The 23,972-nt window shown below is 47.3% G+C and overlaps 1 protein-coding gene across 2 annotated transcripts in view; it reads left to right on the top strand.

Annotated features, from left to right (window-relative positions):
- Positions 1 to 18,213: 18,213 nt before the first annotated feature.
- PTPN1 (protein tyrosine phosphatase non-receptor type 1) overlaps positions 18,214 to 23,972 on the top strand; it is a 63,538-nt gene continuing 57,779 nt past the window's right edge. The window contains exon 1 of one of the 2 annotated variants that reach the window (XM_019972575.2): positions 18,214 to 18,432. In XM_019972575.2, coding sequence (XP_019828134.1) covers positions 18,370 to 18,432 — 63 coding nt within the window. In that variant the 5' untranslated portion in view covers positions 18,214 to 18,369. The remainder of the gene's footprint in view (positions 18,433 to 23,972) is intronic. The other variant, XM_019972576.2, reaches the window with a different exon arrangement.

Below are 23,972 nucleotides of genomic sequence, written 5' to 3' on the forward strand. Positions count from 1 at the left end.
AGAAGAAGGTCAAAGCCAACATGTACAAAGTGCAGGGTGCTGCCATCCATGAGCACATCTAATCTCCTTTTTATAATTCCCATTTTACAGATGAGGGCATGTGACTTGTTTCTGGCAATGTGGCAGTTAAGTGGCAGTGCTAGAATTTCAGCTCAGATTGAGTCTATGAAGACAATGTCTCTCTCTCTCTCTCTGTCTCACTCATACATTTTTTTTTCCCGAATGATGTTTAGAGAGTCACCAAGACTGAAGTCCAGAGAAGCCTCCTGGCGTCCTCAAAATTTATTCTTCTATTTTTTAACTATTTATTTATTTACTTATTTATTTGGCTGTACTGGGTCTTAGTTGCAGCATGCAAACTCTTACCTGTGGCAGGTGGCATCTAGTTCCCTGATCAGGGATCCATCCCAGGCCCCCTGAATTGGGAGCCTAGAGTCTTAACTACTGGACCACCCGTATCCTCAAATTTTAAAAATGCTTTATGAAATATAGTTTTTGTTTGTACTTTTCATACATTCAACACATTTATTAAGCAACTGGTGAGAACAAGAGACAAAATCCTTGCCCCTTAGAGTTTATATTACAGGCGGGAAAGGAGACATTAAACAAATAAATACACAGATGAGAAGCAACAGAAATATGGATCCCAGAGCGGGGAAGTGAGACAAGGAAGGGAAGGCTGACAGTAAAGGGAAATTCCTTGAAATCACAGCTGTGATGCAGGCTGTCAACCTCAGCCTATTGATACCTTGGGCAGAATTGCTTCAATGTTGGGGATTGTCCTGTGCATTATAGGATGTTTCATCTTGTAGAACTTGACCCTAAATAGGGTAAATCTTACAGTAAATAATGTCTTAATTAAAAAAAAAAGTAAATTATTTAGAAGACTCTACAATAGGACTATCAGGACTTCCCTGGCAGTCCAGTGGTTAAGATGCCATGCTTCCAATGCAGGGGTGAGAGTTCACTCCCTGGTCAGGGAGTTAAGATCCCACATGTTGTGGGTGTGGCCAAAAAAAGCGTGCAGGACTATCAGTTGGATGTTTGGGGGGAAATCAAGCTTGGTGAGAACTCTGAAGCAAATCTTGACCCCAGTGGGGGACTGTGTGAGAGGAAGTAAGAACCCAGGATCATTGGAACCAATCTACATGTAAGAAACTGGGAGATCTTTATGGAAATGCAGACATTTGGTGTTAGATGTGGGGAATGACTGTTTTCCACACATTAAAAAATTTTTAAAAAGCTCATTGCAGCACTATGAACAATAGCCAGGACATGGAAGCAACCTAGATATCTGTTGACAGAGGAATGGATAAAGAGGTTGTGGTATATAAACACAATGGAATATTATGCAGCCAAAAAAAGGAATGGCCGTGAGTCAGTTCTAGTGAAGTGGATGAACCGAGAGCCTGTTATACAGAGTGAAGTTAGTCAGAAAGAGAAAAACAAATATTGTACTGAATCCAGAAAAATGGTACCGATGAACCTATTTGCAGGGCAGGAATAGAGACACAGAGATAGAGAACAGACTTATGGACACAGCAGCAGGAGAGGGTGGGACAAAGTGAGAGAGCAGCACTGAAACATATACATTACCATGTGTAACATAGGGTGTGAACGGGAAATTGCTGTATAGAGCAGGGAGCTCAGCCTGGGGCTCCGTGACAACCTAGAGGGGTGGGACGGGGGGGAGGTGGGAGGGGGCTTCAAGAGGGAGAGGACATGTGCATACTTGTGGCTGGTTTCATGTTGATGTATGGCTAAAACCAACACAACATTGTAAAGTAATTATCCTTCAATTAAAAATAAATTTTAAAAAAGATTGTTCCAAACAGATCAATGCAAAAGCAGTCTGGGGGAACACTACTGGATTTCATGCCATTCTATGTGAACTTAGCTCATGGATTGACCGACCTTGCTGCAAGATGAGGAAACTTCGCTAAGTAGAAAAGAATCTTCTTTGCACAAACTTTTGTCTATGTTCAGATTATAGATACATTCAGGCTCCATTTCAGAGACCCTGCAGAGCTTCTTTAAAGGTCATTAAAACCCAGTCTCAAAAGCAAAAGATTGACACAGTGGTTAAGATTTAAGCAACCTTCAAAATTACATCTGGTCCACCAAACCCCAAAGTGAATTGGGATTTTGTCTTCTCAAATGAGACACTTCAGTGCCAATAACAATAAAAGCCAATGAGTCAATGGCTCATGCAATTTCAAAACTGTGGTTTTCATCTTATGGCTGGTGGGGACTTCCACAGAAGTCACAATGTTAACTTAATACAGGAACAAACAATGAAAAAAAAAGATGGCAATATGACAAAGGCTTAAACCAACATCTGTATGTTTACCCAAGTCCAAATAATCCTATACCAGTGGGTTTTATAAATATAACCATAAATGGTGGGCCAGCTTGGGCTCTGCCATTTAATACTCTGTGGCCTGAGGAAGTCCCTTTGTCCCTCTGAGCACCAGCTTCCTCGTTTCTAAAATGCAGAGATGGTAACAGGACCTGCCTCATAGGCTGTTGTGGGAATTAAATAAGATACTGAGTGTTAAATGATTGATAAGGCGATGTACTGGTTTATGATAGCTGCTGTAACAAATGATCACAAGCTTAGTGGCTTAGTTACTATCTTATAGTTCTGAGGTCAGAAGTCCAAAACAATGGGTCTTATGGAGCTAAAACCAGGTGCTGGCAGAGCTGTGTTCCTTCTACAAACTCCAGGGGAGAGTCTGTTTCCCTGCCTTTTCCAGCTTCTAGACGGCTGCTGAATCCCTCGGCTTGCAGCACATCTTCCATCTTCAAAGCAAACAACTTTGCATATTCTGCTCACTCTCTCGGACCCTGATTCCTGACCCACATTATCTTCTCTGACTTCAACCCACCTGCCTCCCTTTTATCAAGACCCTTGTGGTTACACTGAGTCCATTGAAATAATCCAGGATAATCTTCCCATCTCAACATCCTCAACCTAATCACAGCCGCTGAGTCCCTTTTGCCACATAAAGCAACACATTTACAGGTTCAGGGGATTAGGGCATAGACATCTTTGGGGGTGTGTGTGTGTGCTCAGCTGACTCTTTACAACCACATGGACTGTAGCCCACCAGGCTCCTCTGTCCACAGAATTTTCCAGGCAAGAATACTGGAGTGAAAAAAAAAAAAAAAAAGAATACTGGAGTGGGTTGCCATTTCCTTCTCCAGCGGATCCTCCCGACCCAGGGATCAAATTCACGACTCCTGCATCTCCTGCACTGGGAAGGCGGATTCTTTACGACTGTGCCACCTGGAAAGCCCCTAGACATCTTTAAGGGGACCGTCATTCTATCTACTATGAGTGGCTGTTAATGGCATTATTAATATAGTTTGCTGGCTGCAAGAACTCTGTGGCAACGTAGAATATTGATGATGACATGTTGGTAAAGGGGAAAAAATACGCTCTCAAATTGCCCTATGAAGACCTTCCATAGGAAAGACGACTGGGAGAATGCACACTTAAATGCAAGTAGTGGTTCTGATTGGAGTTAAATCAGAATAACTAGGGGTGGTGTTTCTTTTCTCCATTTTTGGTAACACTTTTATAATAAAATATTTTAATGAAAATATTAGTAAATATTAAAATTGAAAACCTTAACTACATATATATTATTTTTATATATATTGTTCTCATGATCAATTGATGCATGACAAACCACCTCCAAATTTAGAGGCTTAAAAACAACGGTTTATTCTTCTCACTCACAGTTCTGTGGGTTGATGGGTTGACTGGGCTCGGCTGAGTGGTTCTCACTTGGACTCTCTCAGGCCGTTGCAAGCAGATGGCTACAGGGCTTGATGCATCTTGACTTGGGCTGGACGTCCAAGATGGCACCTCAGTGCCCTCCCACTGGACTAGCCTTGACTTCTTCCATGGTTGCTCAGGGCACCATGAGGCAGGAAGCCCAGAACTGGGCCAGGATCACTTTCACCATGGTCTACTGGTCAAAAGAGACACAAAGTCTAGGCCAGTTCAGATTCAAGGGAGTGGAAGGTTAGACCCCATACCTGAAGGGAAAGAATGAATGGCAGCCATCTCTGAAGTCCAGTTAACATGTACTCTTTCCCTCCCCGCTCCTCCCCAACATCATCCCAGGATGTTGCCTGCTTCCCCCACTTCCCTATTTCATTCTGGGATGTCTCCCTCTCCTTCTTTGAGGGGAATGTCACTTCTCTGGGGGGAGATCACAGTTTTGGGAGTTCTCAGTTAAGACCTAAAACTTGTCCCCTCCAGCAGTATCAAGAGCTTAAGCTTCTTAGAGAAGTTGAGGTGGGCTTTTTTTTGCTTTGTTCTGCTAGTTTAACATCCCTTCCCGCTTCCTGTACCAGGAGCTTCCTGTGGGGGAACTACTGGTCAACCACGGTGCCTTACACTCTATAAGCTTATGAGTCGGCAAGTGGTCCAGGCCAAGCCAAACAAAGCCTCCCTGAAACTCGAATCCCTAACACAGTGTCCCTAACAGAGTGACAAAGCCTGAAACAAAAGCTTGCAGTGGACACTGTAGGCGACTCCCCTCCAACCATTACACCCAGTGCAGAGAGGGCCTGACTAGTCTAAGCCAGGGATTTTCAACCTCTGCAGTGATGACGTTTCAGGACAGGTAATTCTCTGTAGTGTGTGAACGGGGGAGGCACCAGCCTGGCACTGAAGGGTACTTAGCTGCATCTCTGATTTCTACAGGCTTCCCTGTTGGCCCAGTGGTAAAAATTCGCCTGCCAATGTAGGAGATGTGGGTTTGGTTCCTGGGTCAGGAAGATCTCCTGGAGAAGGAAACAGCAATCCACGCCAGTATTCTTGCCTGGGAAATCCCATGGACAGAGGAGCCTGTCAGGTTACAGTCTGACGGGTTGCAAAAGACTGGGACATAACTTCGTGACTAAACTTCTGATTTCTACCCGTGAGATGCCACTAATACTTCCAGATGTCTACCAATGTTGCCAAAACATGTCCTCCAAATATGCCTCTTGCCGATGACTGGTTCAGGGGTGAACGGCCCCAACCCACCTTAGCCCACAAGACACCAGGATAGATGTCCTGAGGACTTCGGGCAGCAATGTTTCCTTACTCTTAAGAGAGAGTCCAAGAAAGCCACTCTTTCTTTTCTCCCCATTGGATGCTGACTATTTTTTAGCCTGATTACTACTGGCCACGACTTTGCAGCCACAGAGGGAACCAGCTATGAGCTGAAGCCAGCGTGTGGATGGCAGAGGGAAGAGAGAGCGAGCCTGGGTTCTCTGTTACATTCTTGAGCCCCCAAGTCAAGCGACTTGAGAGCTGCCCTGCCTCCCAGCTCCTGTACTGCTTAAGCCAGTGTGAAGCCCTGCTCTCTGTTGCTTGCGGCCAAAGCACCCTAAGAGACACGTGATCAGAGCTGACTTGCCCTCTTGTGTAACCAAGGCTCCCTCAGGCCATCCTGTTCTCAAGCCTTTTTCGAACTTGCTTCTGGCATTTTCTCCATTTCTATAAAGTGCCTACCTCCTTCTCACAAGTTCCTTTACCATGCCTGCTGGCCTGAACCAATTTCATGATTTGGCAGTAGAAGAATTCTATAACTGCAGTTGACTAATTTCGGCTCCATAGAAACCGACATCCGCAGCCACCGCAGCACGACCGTGAGGCTACCTGAGAACCTGTTTGCTGAGGATGACCGATTCATCCGGTATCTCACAAAGTGCCGCTTACGAGCCCCGCGAGAAACGTGGAGCCTCATGCGAACAGGTCAGTGAGAAAACCAAGACAGAAAACATTTCCGAAAGTCCTAAGGCAGGACCGCCCGGCTGCCGGGGAGCGGGAGGGGGTCAGGCCAAGGGGCAGCCAGGCAGGACCACCCCAGGGCATCCTGAGGGCTGCTAGATCTAGCAGGAGATGAGAAGGAGGTGAAACGGTGAAGAGAAGAACAGGATTCCCTGGTCAGAGAGGCCCCGGCTCCACCACCAACCCCCTCTGTGACCCCGAAGGAGTTGCTTCGTCCTCTGAGCCTCAGTTGCCTCATCTGTTAAACAAGCATGAGCCGTACTAACTTCTCAGGCTTGACGTGCGCTTTACCTGAGACACACACCTAACCGGTCTAGGGATATGTCTCAACTAGTTGAAGTGTTACTATGAAATCATTTTTATAATAATTACTACCAAATATCCTGTGTTGAAACCCCCGTGTTCCCTCTGGGTAATAATAAAAATCTAGAGTAAAGGTAGGATTCATGGCAGAGACAGGAATGGAGGCAGCAGCAGGCTTCCATGGAGCGCCCCTCACAGGCCAGGCCCTGCTCTACACACCTTGTGTGTGAGTCTTGTCCATGGAGTCCCCCAGGCAAGAATACTGGAGCTGGTAGCCATTCCCTTCTCCAGGGGATCTTCCCGATCCGGGGATGGAACCCCGGTCTCCTGCATTGTAGGCAGATTATTTTTTAACGTCTGAGCCACCAGGGAAGCCGCTGCACACCTTGCAGACATTAATTCAGTGAGTCCTCACAAGAACCTTGTGAAGTAGGAACTTATATTAGCCCCATGTTACAGAAATAGAGAAACAAGAAGTTTGATCACTTGCCCCAAGACATGTGGTGTCCTCAACCCACCTCTCTCCAATTCTATAATTTTGGGGACTCTTTTAGTTACCGAAACTATCTCCTTTCAGCTCTTAAAACTCGAAACTCCTCAAATTAAAATGTTGGTCTCAACCAGTGAGCCACAGCTAGACCCAGCACGGATGAATCTCATGGCCACGATGTCGATGGAAAGAAGGCAAGGCAGGCATGAAAGCGCACACTCGGAGTGAGTCCACTGACGCAAAGTTCAAAACAGGCAAAACCAACTCAGAGTGTTCGGTGTCAGGATGGCGGTCGTCCTTGAGGAAGGGATGTGACTGGAAGGGGTACCAGGTGGTTCTCGGGGGGCTGGTCGGGCTCTGTGTCTTGATCTGAATGCTGGCTACATGAGCGTGTTCAGCTGGGAGAAGTTCTTTAAACTGCGTACTTAAGACTGTGTACTTTAAACTGTGTACTTATTCTGTATATATGTTATATTTCTCTAAAAATTTGCTCGGGAAAAAACCTTCAATCTAGAATTTGATTTAAAAACAAAAATTAGCAAAGGGACTTCCCTTGCAGTGCAGTAGTTAGGACTCTGGGCTCCCAGTGCTGAGGGCCCAGGTTCAATCCCCGGTCAGGGAACAAATATCCCACAGGTCACATGGTGCAGTCAAAAGAAGAAAACAAAATTAGAATTCGATGCAAAGTTCTTCTACACCTTCCTCACTTCCATCACCCAGTTCAAGTGAGACTTCTGGCTCTTAGGGGCTTGGAAACGGAGGGGAGGGGAAGTAGGAGAGGAAGTCAGGTGCTTTCCCGCTGAAATGGCCTCACAGGGAGCCCAGAAGAGAAGCGACTGCCCCCACCTGCTAGATGAGCTCTGAATTTAGACTGAGTAACCCAGAGGGCCCCCTCATCATTTTATTGTATATATATGAAGTAGTGGCTGCAAAGTATATGTAATGGGGGGGGCCTAGATGAAACCCAATATATTTGATGTCTCGAGGACTAGCAGTGGGGATGCTCTGCTCTTTTGAAGATGCCAGGAAGCTGTGGATCACACCTGGTTGAAGACGATGCTTCTATTCATGGCCCTTTAGTTAGAAGGAAAGGCCCAAGTCTACCGTCCTGGGCAGAGTTCCTCCAGAAGCCAATGTGGAGGCAAAGCTCTGAATGCAACTGAGTGACCTGAGAGGAGATCTTAGGGAGGACTGGTCCGGGGTTAAGGGAACAAGAAGGGCACTCAGGAGCCAGTCACCAGTGTGGGCAAGGAGGACTTCGCCCCCGTGGGGACTCCCAAGAGTCCAGGAACAACCAGTCCCTGAGAGGCCCTGCTTTGAGGAGCAGGGAGTCAAGGTGTTTGCGCACCAGCTTCCCCTCATCCTTGGCTGAGGGCTCCTCCCAAAGGCACGCGCTCCTTGGCACTCGCGACCAGACCCTGAGGGCCACTGAGCCCACTCCAGTGACTGGAGGAAGCTTGCTGGTGTGAACACAGGGGGCCGAGGGGATGCGCAGGCCAGGAGCCTGACCGGGGGACACCTGTCCCCGGGTTTCTCATCCTGTGGGGAAACGAAGCTCTGACCTGCCTCAGCTGGGGTGTGACTTAGGGCCGAAGCATTCCCCACCGATGCAGGAAGAGCAAGGGAAGCTGGAGAGCAGGCTGAAGTAACCATTGAGAGCGAGAAGAGACAAGCGATAAGCTGAGTTCGAGGAAAAGGTACTCAGACTTCTCAGAAAGTGTTGCGGAGGCCAGGGCACTGAATTTCCTGCTGCCTTACGAGACGGGAATTAGATCAAGCTGAGTTGTTTATTAAGGAGGGCGGAGGACGACCCAGTCTGGAGGGTGAAGAACCTAGAAGTATTTAAACTTGAGAAGGAAAGAAAGCTACTTGGAAGAGAGAGTGAGTGAGTCAAGAGGGGCTGAGGGAAAGAGGGAGATGGAGACAGAGGGGAAGAAACAGGGACAAACCAAAGAAATGTGGAAATGCACATACCAAAACGTTCAGTCACCATCATAAGCGGTCAGACTACAACACTAAGTTTCCTCTCTTTCATATGTGCTTTCCAAGCTTTCTTCACTAAACGTGTATCACTGTTGTAACTAGAAGAGCTGAGGGGGCGGAGAAGGTCCCAAACTGACAACTCTTAGTGGAGAGCATGCCCACCGCGCATCATTTCTGTCTCTAGTTCGTCCATGTTTCTTGAAATGATTTAAATACAAATACAGTTTCCTTTCTTCTCTCTCTCATTCCTTCCTTTTTTTTTTTTTTTTTTTTTTGAGATGCTCTGGGTCAGAGTCAGCTCTGAGCTGAACCAGAGCTAAGGCTGACAGTGGGTGGATTAAAGGTAATTTAAGGAGAGAAGGATTAGAAGCTGCTTTGGAACTGAGAACTGAATTAACTTCTTCCTGTCCCTACCTCTGCAAGAACTGTCTTGTCCCAGAGTAGTGTAGGAGGGCAGTGGGGAGGGAAATTGGCTCTGTTTAGGGAGGTGATAAAATTGGGTTTAGATGATTCATTCTTTCATATAGTCATTCAACAAGCATTCAGGGAGCACCTCCTTTGCCCAGCCCTGAGCTACTCAAAGGTATACCAAGATGAACACTCCTCAGCCCATGCATGAGACAAGCTCCTGGTCAGCTGAGAGAGACACACATCCGGACGGATAAAGCCAATACAAGAGGACTGATCTGTGCCAAAAGAGAGGGTTGCACAAAGGTTGAAGTTCTGCTTTCACCCCACCCCACCCAGATACAGATCTTGGTTTGAAAAGAAGAAGTAAGACATGATGAGGGAGATTCTTATTTAGAAGAAAAGCGGTGACAAGTCGATGCAGGTGGTTTCCAGAAGAGCTTGACTTCCAAAGCAATGAGGGCTCTGCAGAAGGAAAAAGGTTACACTTGAGACCCACAGGGCTGGAGGAAGGTTGAGACAGAAGACAAAGACAGTGTATCAGTTAGCATGCTTCTGGCTGCAAGGAACAAAAAAGCAGCTTCAACAATAAAACAAAAAACCTTGTCATTACAAAGAAGTTCAGAGCCAGGTGGTTCCAGGGACAGCTCAGTAACTCACTGACTTTGTCAAGGACTCAGGGCTCTCTCTCTCTGTGCTCCTCCAGCCTTAGCCTGTCAAGGAAGAAGCATAATTCCTTCCACGTGTCTCTTACAAGAGGGAGAAACCTTTCCCAGGAGCTCCTGGGCGGACTTTGCCTGACATTGAATTAGCTGCATTTGAGTTATATGTCCATGCTCTAACTGCCAAGACGGCTTGGAAAAAGAACAGCTCACTTTTTTTTGCCTCTGTTATATTGGGTGGGCTCAGTCAGCCAAGAAGAAGGGTGGGGGAAGGAATGGTGGGGAGATAGGCAACCAAAAAGTATCTGCCTCAGAAGGGAATTAACATTCTCTGAGCATGGTTTCTAACCCCAGCTGTCCCCGAAATTTCCAGCTTCCCCTTTAATGTCTAACTAACGATCAGACCCCATGACATGAACAAGACTAAACTTTATCAGGTTCTTTCTGCGGATATTACTCAGAATCTCTGGGGGATGTTCACATGTCCCATGGACCATCCCTGTGGTTGCTTGGCAACCACAGTGAGCTGTCTCTCCCAGGACTTCTACAGCCCTTGTCTGCCTTCTCTTAACTGCCTGCCACAGGGTGCCACTCCTGTCCCCAACACCATCTGAATCTGGAGGCACTACCCAGCCCTCTTCCTTATCAGCCCCCTAAAACATGGCTGAGTTAACCAGAAAACAGACTCAATTACTGTAAATGAGACTCCCACAAACAGTGGCTTAAACAAAGCAGAAGTTTATTTTTAACAGTAAGAATGTCTGTAAGCAACCATGATGACTAGACCTGTATGTATCAGCTGAATATCAGCCTCCTTTATGTCTCTCTCATAGAACAATCCATGTATGACCAGTCTAGGGTGATGGGCCGGGCTCTATCTTTTTCTCTTCCACCCCTGTATGTTGCCTTTGTCTGCACAGTTCAAGTTGGAACTCGCTCCTACACTCCAGGCAGAGGGATGAAGTAAAAAAGCAAAAGAAAGAACTTACCTGTCCCCCTGCCCAGAACTGCTTAGGCCTTTGAGGGCACGATTTAGAAGTGGACCACATCACTAACACCCACATCCTATTGGCCAGTATGTAGTCACATGGCATAGTTACCTGCAAGGGAACATGGGAAATGTAGTCTTTAGTTGGGCAGCCATTGCCAAGGTACAATCCTGTTCCTATGAAAGAAAAAGAGAATTGATGTTGGTAACGATTAGCATCTAACCCCCAACATAAGATGAGCTTGTAGCAGTGAACAACATTTTAGTGAAGCCTTGAGTGTAACAGGTGGGAATTATGCGCAGAAAAGGAAAACATAAAATGAAATTGCAAGCACAGAGTTTCTAGAGGCCATGTACCTGCATCCTACTTTCGCTCATGCTGGTCTCCTTCCTCATTTCTCTCCAGCCTGTGACCGTGTTGTGGGAGGCAGTCTACTTGCCACGGAGGGGGCCTTCCTGCCTCTCCCTCTAGACTGTGGACCCTTACTCTCCCTTGCCTACGCCAGATGTGGGCAGTGGGGAGATCCTGGTTCTTCGAAGGAAAGCTCCACCCACTGTTCCCCATGGTTCAGGTGAGGATAGCAAAAGAGTTGTGAACCCATTTCCCCAAGCCTGGGTCCCTCTGCTCAGTCACTCCAAGTGTGGGACCTCTCCACAGGTCTCCCTCCAGCACAAGGAGAGAACGTTCAGGCCAGTCCCTCCCTGTCTGCACAGACAGTTCTCAAATGGAAGCTATTTCCATCTTCAAACACAAAAACTGCTGAAGCAAATACTTAATCAAAAAGACCTAAGCCTGGGGCCCTGTGCAGCTGCACAGATCACAGTGCGTGTGTGCTCAGTCACTCAGTCGTGTCTGACTCTTTGCAACCCTGTGGGCTGTAGCCCACCAGGCTCCTCTGTCCAAGGGATTTCCCAGACAAGAATACCGGAGTGGGTTGCCGTTTCCTCCTCCAGGGGATCTTCTGACCCAGGAGTCGAACCTGCATCTCTTGTGTTTCCTGCATTAGCAGGCAGGTTCTTTACCCCTGAGCCACCAGATGAGAGACACACCCACAAAGCCAGCCCTTCTCACCTCCAGCAGCGTGCCAAAAATTAGAAATGTAAAATAGGAGGTGGCAACATACACCATGAAAACATCTGGAAGCAGGTGGTAGCTTTTTTCACTCAGCAACCTACGCAGTCGCAATAATAACAGCAATATTTATGAAGTCCTGTCCTTGAACCAGAGACAAGGCTCAGACACCAACTCATCCAACCATCACATCCCTGTCTTAACATAAAAGACAGAAAACTGACCATCAGAGAGGGTAAGTAACCTGTCCAAGGGCACATAAGCCCAAGTCAGCCAGACTGCAGAATCTACGCCCAGAACCACTGTAGCGGGGTGGCCTCTGGAAACCTTCCTTTGCTGAAAGCATGGGGCCAGGTCTAGTTTCCATCCTTGAGTCAAACTTCCCTGCTCGAAGGTTCCCTGCTTCAATCACCGCCCCACACCCTCCTTTCTCAGAAGACACGTGATTCCCCTAGTTCCCCTGAGCGCCTGCCCCTCCAGTCCCTGGGAACTCACCCTTGCAAGAGAGGCAGCTCCAGATTAGATTTATGTATTTATTTTTGTTTTTATTTTTAACGGCTTGGAGTCAAGTCTGAAATATTTTGTGGGGGTGGTGGGGCGGGGTGGGAGGGAGGTGGGAGAGTCTTCACAAGGATGGGGAAGGTCCTGGGAGGAGGTGAGGGAGGAGCTTCTGGGCTGCTAACCTTCCTGTGAGTTCTGAAACAGTGCAGAACTCAAATGTAGTCATAGAATTTCAGAATTAGAAACAGCCTCTAGAGCTGAACTGGGTTCAAATCCCGACACCACCATTTCTTAGCCCTGTAACTACAAGCAAGCTGTGAAACTTTCTGTGCTTCAGTTCAAATGTGGGATAATAATAGTAGTAGCTACACCATGCTGTTGGGATAATTATTCTCACGATTATCATGTATCCATGGTTTATTATTAAGGCTTCCCTGATGGCTCAGATGGTAAAGAATCTTCCTGTAATGCAGGAGACCTGGGGTGAAGCCCTAGGTCAGGAAGATCCCCCGGAGAAGGGAATGGTTACGCACTCCATTATTCTTGACTGGAGAATCCCCTGGACGAAGGAGACTGGCGGGCTACAGCCCATGGGGTCAAACATGACTTAGCATGCACACGTGGTTATTATTTGTTAAGAGATCATGGGAGTTCTTGGAGAGACTGTGGCTGAGAGCACAGGTGCTGAAACCAGATTGCCTCTTATCTAAATTCTACTTCCATACTTATAGCTGTGTGACCTTGTAAGAAATTGACCTTTCTGGGCCTCAGTTTACTTATTTGCCAATATTTTCCTTAGACAAAATGATTGGCTTAGAGATGGCATATGAGACTCAAGTGGACCCATGAGATTCAAGGCCAAGACTGGAGCTGGGACCACAGGGGAAGAAAAGCACTATTTCTGCCGGGGTTGCTGAGTCGGCAAGAAGTGAGCCTGGAGCTGCCAGGGCCATCCCGGGTACCTGGCGAGGAGACCGGAGCTAACACGGAGGGAAGCACTGAGACAGCAGGAGTGGAAGAGCGTCACAGCGGCGAGGTTTGAGCCCCTGGATGCGGCTGCGCCTGAAGCCACTTTTGGACTTTCCAGCTTCATGCGCCAGTGAATTCCCCACTTTGTGAAAGCTTACTTTCAGTTGAGCTTTTCTCGCTGGAAAGCATCCAGGCTGCCACTAGAAGGTTAAGCAACTTGCCCAAAGCCTGAAAGGCAGCAAGCAGCAGACCTAGGGTTTAGAAGCTTCTAACCAACTGCAGTCAGACCAACATTCTATATTGGGGTATTCACTGATTTCACCTCTTTTTACTCGTTTTCTCATCACAAAATGGCATCACACCAGACTTTTAGGACTGTTGGAAAATACAAAATGCGAGATCAGGACCCCCCTGGCAGTCAGTGGTTAAGACTCCACACTTCCTCTGCAGGGGGTGCAGGCTCAAACGCTGGTCAGAGAACTAAGATGCTATGTGCCACACAGCCAAAAAAACAATTCTTTTTTTTTTTTTTAAGAAAAAGCCAAAATAAACTATTTTTAAAAAATAAAATGCAACATCACAGCTAGCATGTCTGTAACCCATGCTGAAGCTCTCTCTACACATCCAGTTTCCGTGCTGCGGGCCTGGGTTTTGTCCCGAGTCAGTTATCCCATCTCAGGGATGGAGATAACTCATCTCAGTTATCCCATCTCAGGGATGTGTTTGGCTGTCACCAAATCAGCCAACTGGTCCAGATGCCCAAACCTCTTCAGGAGAGCAGCTGTGAATCTCAGAGGGAAGGGCCGTGTCTCTTCTTGGCTGTGTATCCTCACTGGCAGACAGAAGGAGTTGGGGGCCCGCAAGGATTCTAGGGGTCCGAGTCTATGAGGTAGAAAAAAGCCCTGTTGTCTTGATTTCTGGAACCTTCCAAGGTCTGGTGGGCCCATCTGGGAATGACCTGTAGCTCAAGGAAGACAACACTAAATCAGATCGACTTTGTCTCTTTTCTTCATGCAGTTTACATGCAGTGGTAGACGAGAACACAGAAAAATGTATGAGATAACACCACGTGGTAACAGTAGGGAGAAAATATGTCCTCAAAGGCGGATTCGGGGCACTGTTTACTCAGGGGCATTAGAAGGGGCCTCTCTGAGAAAGCGACATCGCATCGAAACTACTTTGCTCTCCCCCTGAATCCCAAGCTCCTAACACTGGTCTACCTCCGAGAAAAAAAGACTGGGATGGATTTTTACCAGGAAACTTGCTGACACTGCTAAGTCAGGAGTCAATGATCTGCCCGAGGCTTGGTAAATACCCATCCTTCTCTACTGACAAGTCTTTAGGACATTTTTAAAAGTTTAATGGGTCATTGATTTCCTCCATTAGTTAAATCTGTGAAGGAAAGACCTAGGAAATCGCGTGAGACCATCCCTTAGGCAGGCCTGCCAGGAAAAGGTTTTAGCTATCATGACACATGGTTATTTGTTTATTTTCTAACCGGTCATCACTAAAAGATTCCCCAACATCACCATCACATCTCTAGGGGATATCAAGCCTTGGCTAGTTCTAGGCCAGGCTTTGGCAGGGAACTGGCAGAGTGTTATGGACAAGAGCCAAGCCTCAGAGAGCTGCAGAGGATTCCAGCAACTCAAGTCTCTCCTCCCAACCCAATATCAGGGGCTTGGGACACGGACCAAGAGGTCAAGGTCCCTACCCTCATGGAATGCTTTAGTGGGGGGTGGGGGGCAGGAAAAGCAAACAAGCCCATGAATACAGAGGGGGATTTAACACAGCGATGAACTCTGTGATGCAAAAAAAATGAAAAAATACAAGCTCACTGTTAGAGAGTGACTGGGGTCTATTTTAGAGATGGTGGTTAGAGACCTGTGTGCAGAGGACATTTTACCTGGGATTTAAAGGGTGAGAAGAACTGCAAGAAGATCCGGGCAGCAGGAAAAGCCGGTGCAAAGGTCCTGAGGTTGAAACTCATTCAGTGAATTAGAGAATTGGACTAGAGTACAAAAAAAGGAGAGAGCTTGGTGAAGTGCACACCAAGGTTAGGACTTATTTGGGTTTCATTCTAATAAGGATGGGTAACTACCAGAGGATTTTACATATAAGTTTTCATGATCTAAAAGTTAAGAGCACTTTCTGGCTGCTATGTGAAGAATGGATATCATAGTGACTAGCTGAAATCTGAAACGAGGGGTTTCATTCAGGATCAATATTGTGACAAAGTTTTACCCTCGGCCATTGTGGTAGGTTGAGTGGGGGGCCTCAAAAAGATATACCTGAGTCCTATCCCCTAGAACCTAGAATGCAACCTTATTCAGAAAAAGAGTCTTTGCAGATGTAATTAATTCACAGATCTCAACATGAGATCATCTTGGATCACCTGGCCATGCAAAGTCACCCTGCATTAGAGTAGGTCCTAGACCCAATGACCGGAGAAGGCAACGGCACCCCACTCCAGGACTCTTTCACTTTCACTTTCATGCACTGGAGAAGGAAATGGCAACCCACTCCAGTGTTCTTGCCTGGAGAATCCCAGGGACGGGGGAGCCTGGTGGGCTGCCGTCTATGGGGTCGCACAGAGTCGGACACAACTGAAGCAACTTAGCAGCAGCAGCAGCAGACCCAATGACAGATACCCTTCAAAGAGTAAGGCAGAGGGAGATTAGACAGCCAGAAGAGGAGACAGAGAAGAAAACTGAGTAAAGACAAGACAGAGACCGGATTTATGCTGCCACAAGCTGAGGAACAACTGAAGCCACCAGGAGCTGGAAGAAGCCAAGAAAGATTCTCCCCTAGAGATTTCAGAGGGAGTGTGGCCCTGTCAACACGTTGACTTCAGACGTCTGGCCTCCAGTACTGTTCAAAAAATTTATTTCTGTTGCTTTAAGCCAACACATTTCTGGTCATTTGCTAGGGTCACCCTAGGTAACTAATACGTCCACTAGGCACACACAGACCTGCTCCGCACCACACTCCTTCCCCAACACCCTGTGCATAGCACTGGCTCCACTCCAAAGCCGCGCCAGGCACTAGGTGGCACTCCCTGAAGGCAGGAGGGCCACTTGGGCTCCATATGGGCATTTGATTTATTTACTTACTTAGCTCAGCCCATGTGAGAGGAATGAACCAGCCTTGTTCTCTGTCCCCTTCAAGGAGCTCTTCTGTGAGTTCCAGACAAACAAGCACTTAAAGAAACAAGGGCAGGAAGAGTTCATGGACCTGGAGAGTCAAATAGCTAAGACTTAAATCAGGCAACTGCCAAGTGTGGGGTTCCCAAACTTTTCACTTGAAGGGACATCTTTTGTTAATTTCCCCCTCCATGAAAGAGTTTCTGAAGACACTGCCTAGCAAACCAACTGCATTTACCCAATAATAATTTATCTCCCATTTGCTATTATTTGATGGAATACAATAACAGGGGCTCGTATCTATTGATCCACCCACCAGACTAAAAGCACTGTGCTGTGTGTGTTCAGTTTCTTCAGCTGTGTCTGACTTTTCGCGACCCCATGGACCACAGCCTGCCAGGCTCCTGTGTCCATGGGATTCTCCAGGCAAGAATACTGGAGTGGGTTGCCATGCCCTCCTCCAGGGGATCCTCCCCACCCAGGGATCGAACTCCACTCTCCTGTGTCTCCTGCATTGCAGGCAGATTCTTTATCGCTGAGGCACCAGGGAAGACCCCAAAAGACTACACGTATTCTTTCAACCTTCACACCACCCTAGGAGGTGGGTACTTTTATTATCTTCATTTTACAAAGGAGGGAACAGAGGCAGAGAGGCGTTAGGTAATTTGCCCAAGGTTGCACAGCCAGTATTATATTTAATAGAGCTGCAATTTGGACTTAGGCAGCCTGGCTCCAAAGGGTGTTTTCTCCTGGAGACAGGTTAGAATCCTGGCTTCCATACCCATATGCAAAGGTACGTTGGCCAAGTGATTTTGCCTCCCAGCACCTCAGTTTCCTCATCTATAAAATGAGAATAATAAAAGTGCCTATATTGTAGGGTGGTTGTAGAGATTAAATGAGAAAATGTACTTGAAATGCCTGGCACAGTACCCACCGTAAGCACTCAAGGAATGAGCTGGAATTCAACATAACTCTTGGGGAGGCTTGAGATGGGAACAGTGAAGAGAGATGATTCCCTCCTGTAGGGTCTCTGACCCCACGAAGTTCACAAAATCCAAATAAGGTGCTAGAGCCAAAGGTGGATGGCTGAAAGCAGAACCTGCGGGAAGGCAGCTTGACCACCTCTTTTCACGTGCGCTTTAAGGACCACAGGTACAGAATTAGCTGGGTTGGCGGGTGAAAAATACACATTCCCGTTTCCGAATCTTTCGGAGGTCGGCCCGGAAACCTGCCATTATTCAACACTATTGCACCGTGGAATGTGTGCTACATTGAATCCAGTCTGACCAGGACTTCCTTGCTATTTTGGGAAATATTGAAAATCATTTCAAGATCCCAATCCATTCATTTCCGCAGCGCCCAGGAGACTCCAAAACGGAAAATACATTCAGAGAATAGCGGGGCCTTTCCCAACAGTCCCGTAAACCATGAAGCGCCAAGTTTCAAGAAACCAGGGCAGACATCGGGCCAAAGGGAGCCTGGTAGGAGCACGTAACGCTCCCTTGCTCCTCGCGCCTCCTCCAGCTTTGAGCCCTGAGACTTAGGCCCTGGCGCTGCAGGAAAGAAGCATCACTGCTTCAAGGTCACTTGAATCCAACGCACCGCGTCACGGCGGGCACTCAAGACGCGTGGGCGGGGTGGAGGGGAGGCTTGCAAACCCCTGCGCCGTGGGCGGGGCGCCAGGGGTCGCCTAGGCAACGGGCGCGCGCCACGCCCAAGCCTGGAGTCCGGGAAAGGAGGGGGGAACGCGCGCGGCAAGATGTCTGTCCCGGCCCCGCCCCCGGCCCCGCCCCGCGGAAGTGCTCGCCGACACCTACGAGAGCTGATTGGCTCTCCCGGCTGAAGGGCGGAGCTCGCGGCAGCGCGGTGCGTACTTCCGGTTGCCGGGTTGACATGAAGAAGCGGCGGCGGCGGCGGCGGCAGCGGCGGCTGAGGCGGCGGTAGCGACGGAGCCGAGGTTTGCGGCGGGACTCGGGGCGGCGAGCGCGACGCGGCCTAGAGCGGCAGACGGCGCAGCGGGGCCGAGGGAGAGGCGCGGCAGCCGCCCCTGCCCGTCATGGAGATGGAGAAGGAGTTCGAGCAGATCGACAGAGCTGGGAGCTGGGCGGCCATTTACCAGGTGCGGGAGCGCCCCGGAGCGCTGCAGGCCTTTCCTGAGGCCTCGAGAGCCTTCCCCTCACACACACCGCCCCCGGCCCCGGTCTCCTTGTGCGTCCCGCCCTCCGCCTCGGCTCCCGCTGCTTGAGAACCCGGTCGGACGGCGGCCGCGGCTGGCGCCCTGTGTCTTTGTCCCCCGGCGGGCCTGCGTCTCTCCCGGGCCTCGCAGCCCCCCGTTGACCCCCCACTTTCCTCAGGTCCTCCAGCCCCGGCTGACCGACCTCGCGAGCCTGGAAGCCGCCGGCCTCCGCTCTCGGCGTGAAGCCTCCCACCCCGACCCCGCCCCCCTGCCCGGCCACTCTTTGTCCCTTGGGGTGGTGGGCAGAACGCCGCCCGCCCCCCACTTCCCTTCCTAGACCGGACCACCGCGGACTGCCTTCCTTTGTCTCCCCGGGGGGAGAAGGGCTCTTTTATATTTCCTCTCCCCCTAGTCGCCGCCGTGCTGCGTCGAGTCCCAAGGATGACAGTCCTTTCCCCTTTCCTGTTCATTCATTTGATGGATTTGCATCCGCGTGCCTCTTACCGTGCTAGGCACCGCGGAGGCGCTGGAGGTACTGTCTGCTGAACGAGACCCGCGAGATCCTATCCACCCCGGTAGCTTAGAGTCGAACGGGGGCCGTCAAACACGTGAACAGATGATTTCAAATGGTGACAGGGGCTACGAAGAAAACAATATCAGCGGGTCGAGAGTGACTTCAGGGGAGAGGGGCTGTCTCAGAGAAGGGGATCAGGGAAGATCTGTCAGAGGAAGAGGCATTTGCTCCGTGCGCTCAGCCCTGAGAGTATCAAACTCAAGCGCTTTCCAGCCAGGAGGTCTGTAGCACCCACTCCACTGGGGCCAGAGGGTTACCCCGTGTCAGGCAGGCAGCGCGGGGGGAGGTTAGCGTTTTTACCCTCTCGAAAACAGCATCTTTTTCTCCGGCGAGCATCCGACCCTTTGGTCAGGGTAAAGATGATGATGTCTTCCCAGTCCTCATCTCCTTGTGGGCTATGGTGGTTCATGAATAAAAACTTAGGGAGGTGGGGTTTCTCCCATATGTCTGCATCATCAGATAGAAAAGATGAAGAGGTCTGCTTTCAGGAACAGCTAAATCCTGTGAGGAAAATATGTTGCTCCTGATTAAATGTCATTGCGGGGGTTGTGAGGATTAACCAAAACCACACTGGGTATTTTAAATAAGCGATGTACAGAATAGAGAGATGTTGTTACTTGTGTAAAGGGAGAAGGCTGTTTTCGGCTTATAGGCTCAAAAGGCAAATTGTGAGACCCATCAGCTGGTAGTATTAAAATCTATTTTGAGCTCCACTTAAAAAGGAAGAAAGCTTTAAGCAGTTCTTTGGTATGCTCGACTAACAGAAGCCTTTTTTTGGCAGGCTTGGTTTCATGTGGATTTGCATCAAGCTTATTTGACAGGATTCTTTTTACTTGCACTGTAATGTATATTAGCTTCTGATAGACTAATGTTTATAACCACTCTAATTTGTCTAAGTACGGTCGATCAATATATAAAATTGTATTGCATGTCTGGTCTCTGAGCTGAATGAATTCCACGAGTGACTCTGAGAATGTGTAGACAAGTTTTCTGCATCAAATTTAATACACTAAAGTGATTTTAAAAGACAAAACTCTGGGTCTGAAGTGTTGAAGTTGATTATGGCGTACCCCGTCTCAAGTAGGGGTGGCCTCCAGGAGTTTTGGAGGAAAATCTTTTATATGGAAACTGACTCAGTTGGCAACAACAAATTCATACTGTAAAAAGCCTTTGGTTGAATTTGATTTGTTTTAGGGCAGAGTGAGAGACCTGTCACGCAAACATTGTTAAAACTGTGCTAAGCAAGCCACTAGCATGGACATGGTCTTCAATTAAATTTCCCTCATTGTTTTAAGTTTGTCTACCACCTTGAAGTCCCATGAGTTACATGTTGAGATTTCTCTAGACTCATAATGGATTGCCACATTTCTGGAGGTGGTTTCTTTTATCTTAGAGAATTATCCACTCAGGCTTTCTCACCTTTGCAGTACAGATATTTCTCTTTTACAAAATCGAAATTAGAAGCTCTTTTCCTTCTTATCGTTAAAAGTGTTAACAGCCAACTGTGGCATTTTAAAACAATGTAGAATTCAAATGACCTTGAGTTTAAGGTGGCAGATTTTCCAAAGTATGTGTCAATGTACCGAAACCATTATTTTTCAGAAATTCAAAGAAATGTGTTTATGGTTGGTAGAAAATGGAAGTTAAAGATATTTTGTGGCATGTCACAATGAAGGCAACTTTCTACCAAGCCACTTTGAGCTTGCTTAGTCTATTGTGATTTTTAAAATAATACGTAATTTTTGTAAACAAAGCAGTGCAGTTATTTCTCACTATACTAACTTCTAACTAGAACAAAAAGATGTAGAAACTCGGAAACAATGGGAAAAGAACAAAGGATGAAGTAGACTTTTACATGCTGAGGAATGTGGCGGCTTAGGAAACAAATGTTTCAAGCAAAGATTCTGTTTGTCAGTTTGATAAAGTGAGTATAACTGGTTTTAGTCGTTAATGCTAATAAACAGCATAGACATTAATAAGCATTTAGGTCTCTAAAAAGTCAGCTCTGAAAGCATGTGCAGGTGGCTTTAAAAGTTGTTTTCTATCACTTAAACGGTCGTATGTCTGGGTTGAAAAGTGGAAGTAATACATAGCGGGCCCTGAGTGCTCAAGAGAGAAGAGACGGGAAAGGGATTGGTTTTGGAGCCAGAATGAGAAGAGTGGGCTTGAATGAATGAAAATCGGAAAAACTATGCACTTGTAATTTAAAGCTGGGGTCAGGTATTTTCACTATTTCTCTCATCTCTGATTCTTTGATTCTGTGACACTGTTCACAGCTTTTCAGTATGAATGATTTGATTGTCTCAGATAAAAGAGATTGCAACAATAGCTTGTGACTCGAAGGCAAGATTTATTCTGTGTTAGAGGCAGGCTTTGTAAAATGGGCCACTCTTCCAATTGACATTTGTTTTTATAGCTGCTTTCATTGTGAAATACGACTTAATGCCTGACTGTGTTAAAACCATGTTATAGCAGTAGTCCACTAAAATTCCTTACTGCTCTATACTTGTTGTGTCATTATAGTCTAAGGTGAATATTAAAATTTCCTAATAATTTTTTATGTAAATCTATGCTCTTCAGACAAAAACTGTGCTTTGTGCAGAGGAAGACATCTATGTACTATGACTCACTTCAGTTAAAAAAAAAAAAAGACAAACGGAAATAACATGGAGAGCTTGGGAAGCCCTCGTCATCTTGAGTGACCCATTAGATCTAAATGTTCTCTTGTAGCCCTGGTTTGAGTGCACTAAATTTAGGTGTCTGATCCCCACTTTGGAAACATGCAAAGGCGCTTGTAATTGTCTGGACTCCTCTTAGATTAACAGGGGGCACAAGTAGAAATAGTGAAAGGAAGAATGTTTTGCTGTCATTGTTTGTTTGACATCACTGATGTATTTATAGGAATACTTTGGTTCTTTTGGAAGTACATCATAAACCATACCAGATGGTTCTAAAAAGTCAGCTGGCGGATAATGTGTGTGTGCGCACACGCGCACGTATGTGCTTAGTCGTGTCCAACTCTGTGCGACCCCATGGACTGTATCCCGCCAGTAATGCAGGGATTTTCAGTTACCTACCATTGGGCTCCAAGGTCTCTCCAGTGCATTTTGCATTTTAGCACAAATAGCTCTCCCAAATCTATTTTTTTTAATTCTGGTATTAAGTAATGTAATTAATGTATATTGAATTTCATGATAAATCTTTAAATTTCCTGTAGGGTTTTTTCAGTCTCTAAACCGCAAAATAACTGCGTCTGCCCCGTGCCTCCCCCGCCCCGCCTTTTTCCTTTTTCTGAGCTGTCCGTTCTCTGATCCTTTGGATTGCGGAGTCCTTTTGGCAGTTTTCGTCCCATGCTGTGCTCTTAATGGCATGCGTTTTTCATCAGCTTACCTGATGGCGTGTGAGTTTTGCACAAGCTGGCGCCCCTCCCTACAGTGTTTCTGTTAATTCGTTCGTGGTAAGCAGCTGATACTGACTGCAGAGAGGCTGGGCGTGTTTCCTTGTGCTGGGAACAATGGGAAGTCCAGCTGGGTCTTTGTGTCCAAGACAGTGGAGTTTGGTACCAGTCATTGGGTGCACGTTTTGAATATCCAAGAGTGCTGGGAACTTTGCAGTGGTTCTTGATTCCTCTGCCACATCTCATTGACTGATCACCATGACATGCTTCCTACCATCCAGTGGTCTCAGTTCTCAGATTTTGCCTATGCTGCTACCATTTCTGGTTTCACATGACAGAAATTCTAGTGAAACCAGAAACATACTAATAAGGCCCCTCAACCATCTCTCCACATCTTCCCCCGCCCTACCGGATGTAGTCTTCACATTGTCTCTAGAGTAGTTGTGTTAAAAACAGACCTGAGCCTGTCCCTCCTCTGTTTACTTCTACGCTGTCGTTTATCTGTGAGGTCCAGACTCCTTGGCGTGGCAGCCAGGCTCCAGCCTTCCCCTCCCTCCCACACACCTTTTATTCTGGCCACCCTGGAAGGTGCAGTCTTCTCAGACACCCTTCTCTCTCATTAGGAACAGCTAAATCCTGTGAGGAAAATATGTTGACACCCTTCTCTCTGTCCCTTGGCTCAACACTCTGTTTAGGCTGCCAGTCCCACTCTTTCTGGCTCAGACACATGCCCCTCACACTAGATTTTGGCCTTCTCATTTGTCTGCATCCGTACACCTTCACACCCATCTCTTTCAAAGCCCCGTGCTCTCACTGGAGTGGTTTCTTCATATCTGGGCTCATCTCCTGTAGAGTCCAAGCTATGGAAGTCAGCTCTTCCATCTTTCTCATTCATCTTGGTGTGCTTTGCACCGGCCATAGAGTGCCTTAAGAAATGTTGGGGTTGAATGGATTGTCAGCAGTTTGCTCTGGGCCCTGACAATAGACGAGTCATGGTTCCCAACTCACATTCTCAGGGAGGAGGAATGGTAGACACACACATTAATAGATTAGCCTGTGTCGGTACTGATAGCAGAGGCCATGCAGAGAAAACCAGCACGGTGGGAGCCATGGCTTGATGAGGCAGTTTGGTCCTGCCTACTGTGCTGGCTTGGAAGAAAAGCTTGGGTTCTTACCCAGTAGGAGTTCACACCACCAGTGTGTTTCACAGGAACTTTCAGTTTAACAACAGATTTGTCCTTGGCCTGGGGTGAACTTAATAGGAAACTTGGAGGTAGTATATTTGTCTCTCTAAAAATTTTTGAATTACTCTCTTCTCATCACTCTTGACTTATTCTCACATGCCTTCTAGAAGGGCTTCACATGTACCTGGTTTGTAAAATATGTTTTGACTATGGTGGGATTAAAAATATGGTTCTCCGTAAAGTAACCCTTTTAAAATCTGTGATTTTTCTTTTTTTTCCCCAGAGTATTAAAGGCAAACATTTTTGGCCTTTGATCAGACCACACTTC

Source organism: Bos indicus, chromosome 13, assembly GCF_029378745.1.
Source record: "Bos indicus isolate NIAB-ARS_2022 breed Sahiwal x Tharparkar chromosome 13, NIAB-ARS_B.indTharparkar_mat_pri_1.0, whole genome shotgun sequence".
NCBI lineage: Eukaryota > Metazoa > Chordata > Mammalia > Artiodactyla > Bovidae > Bos > Bos indicus.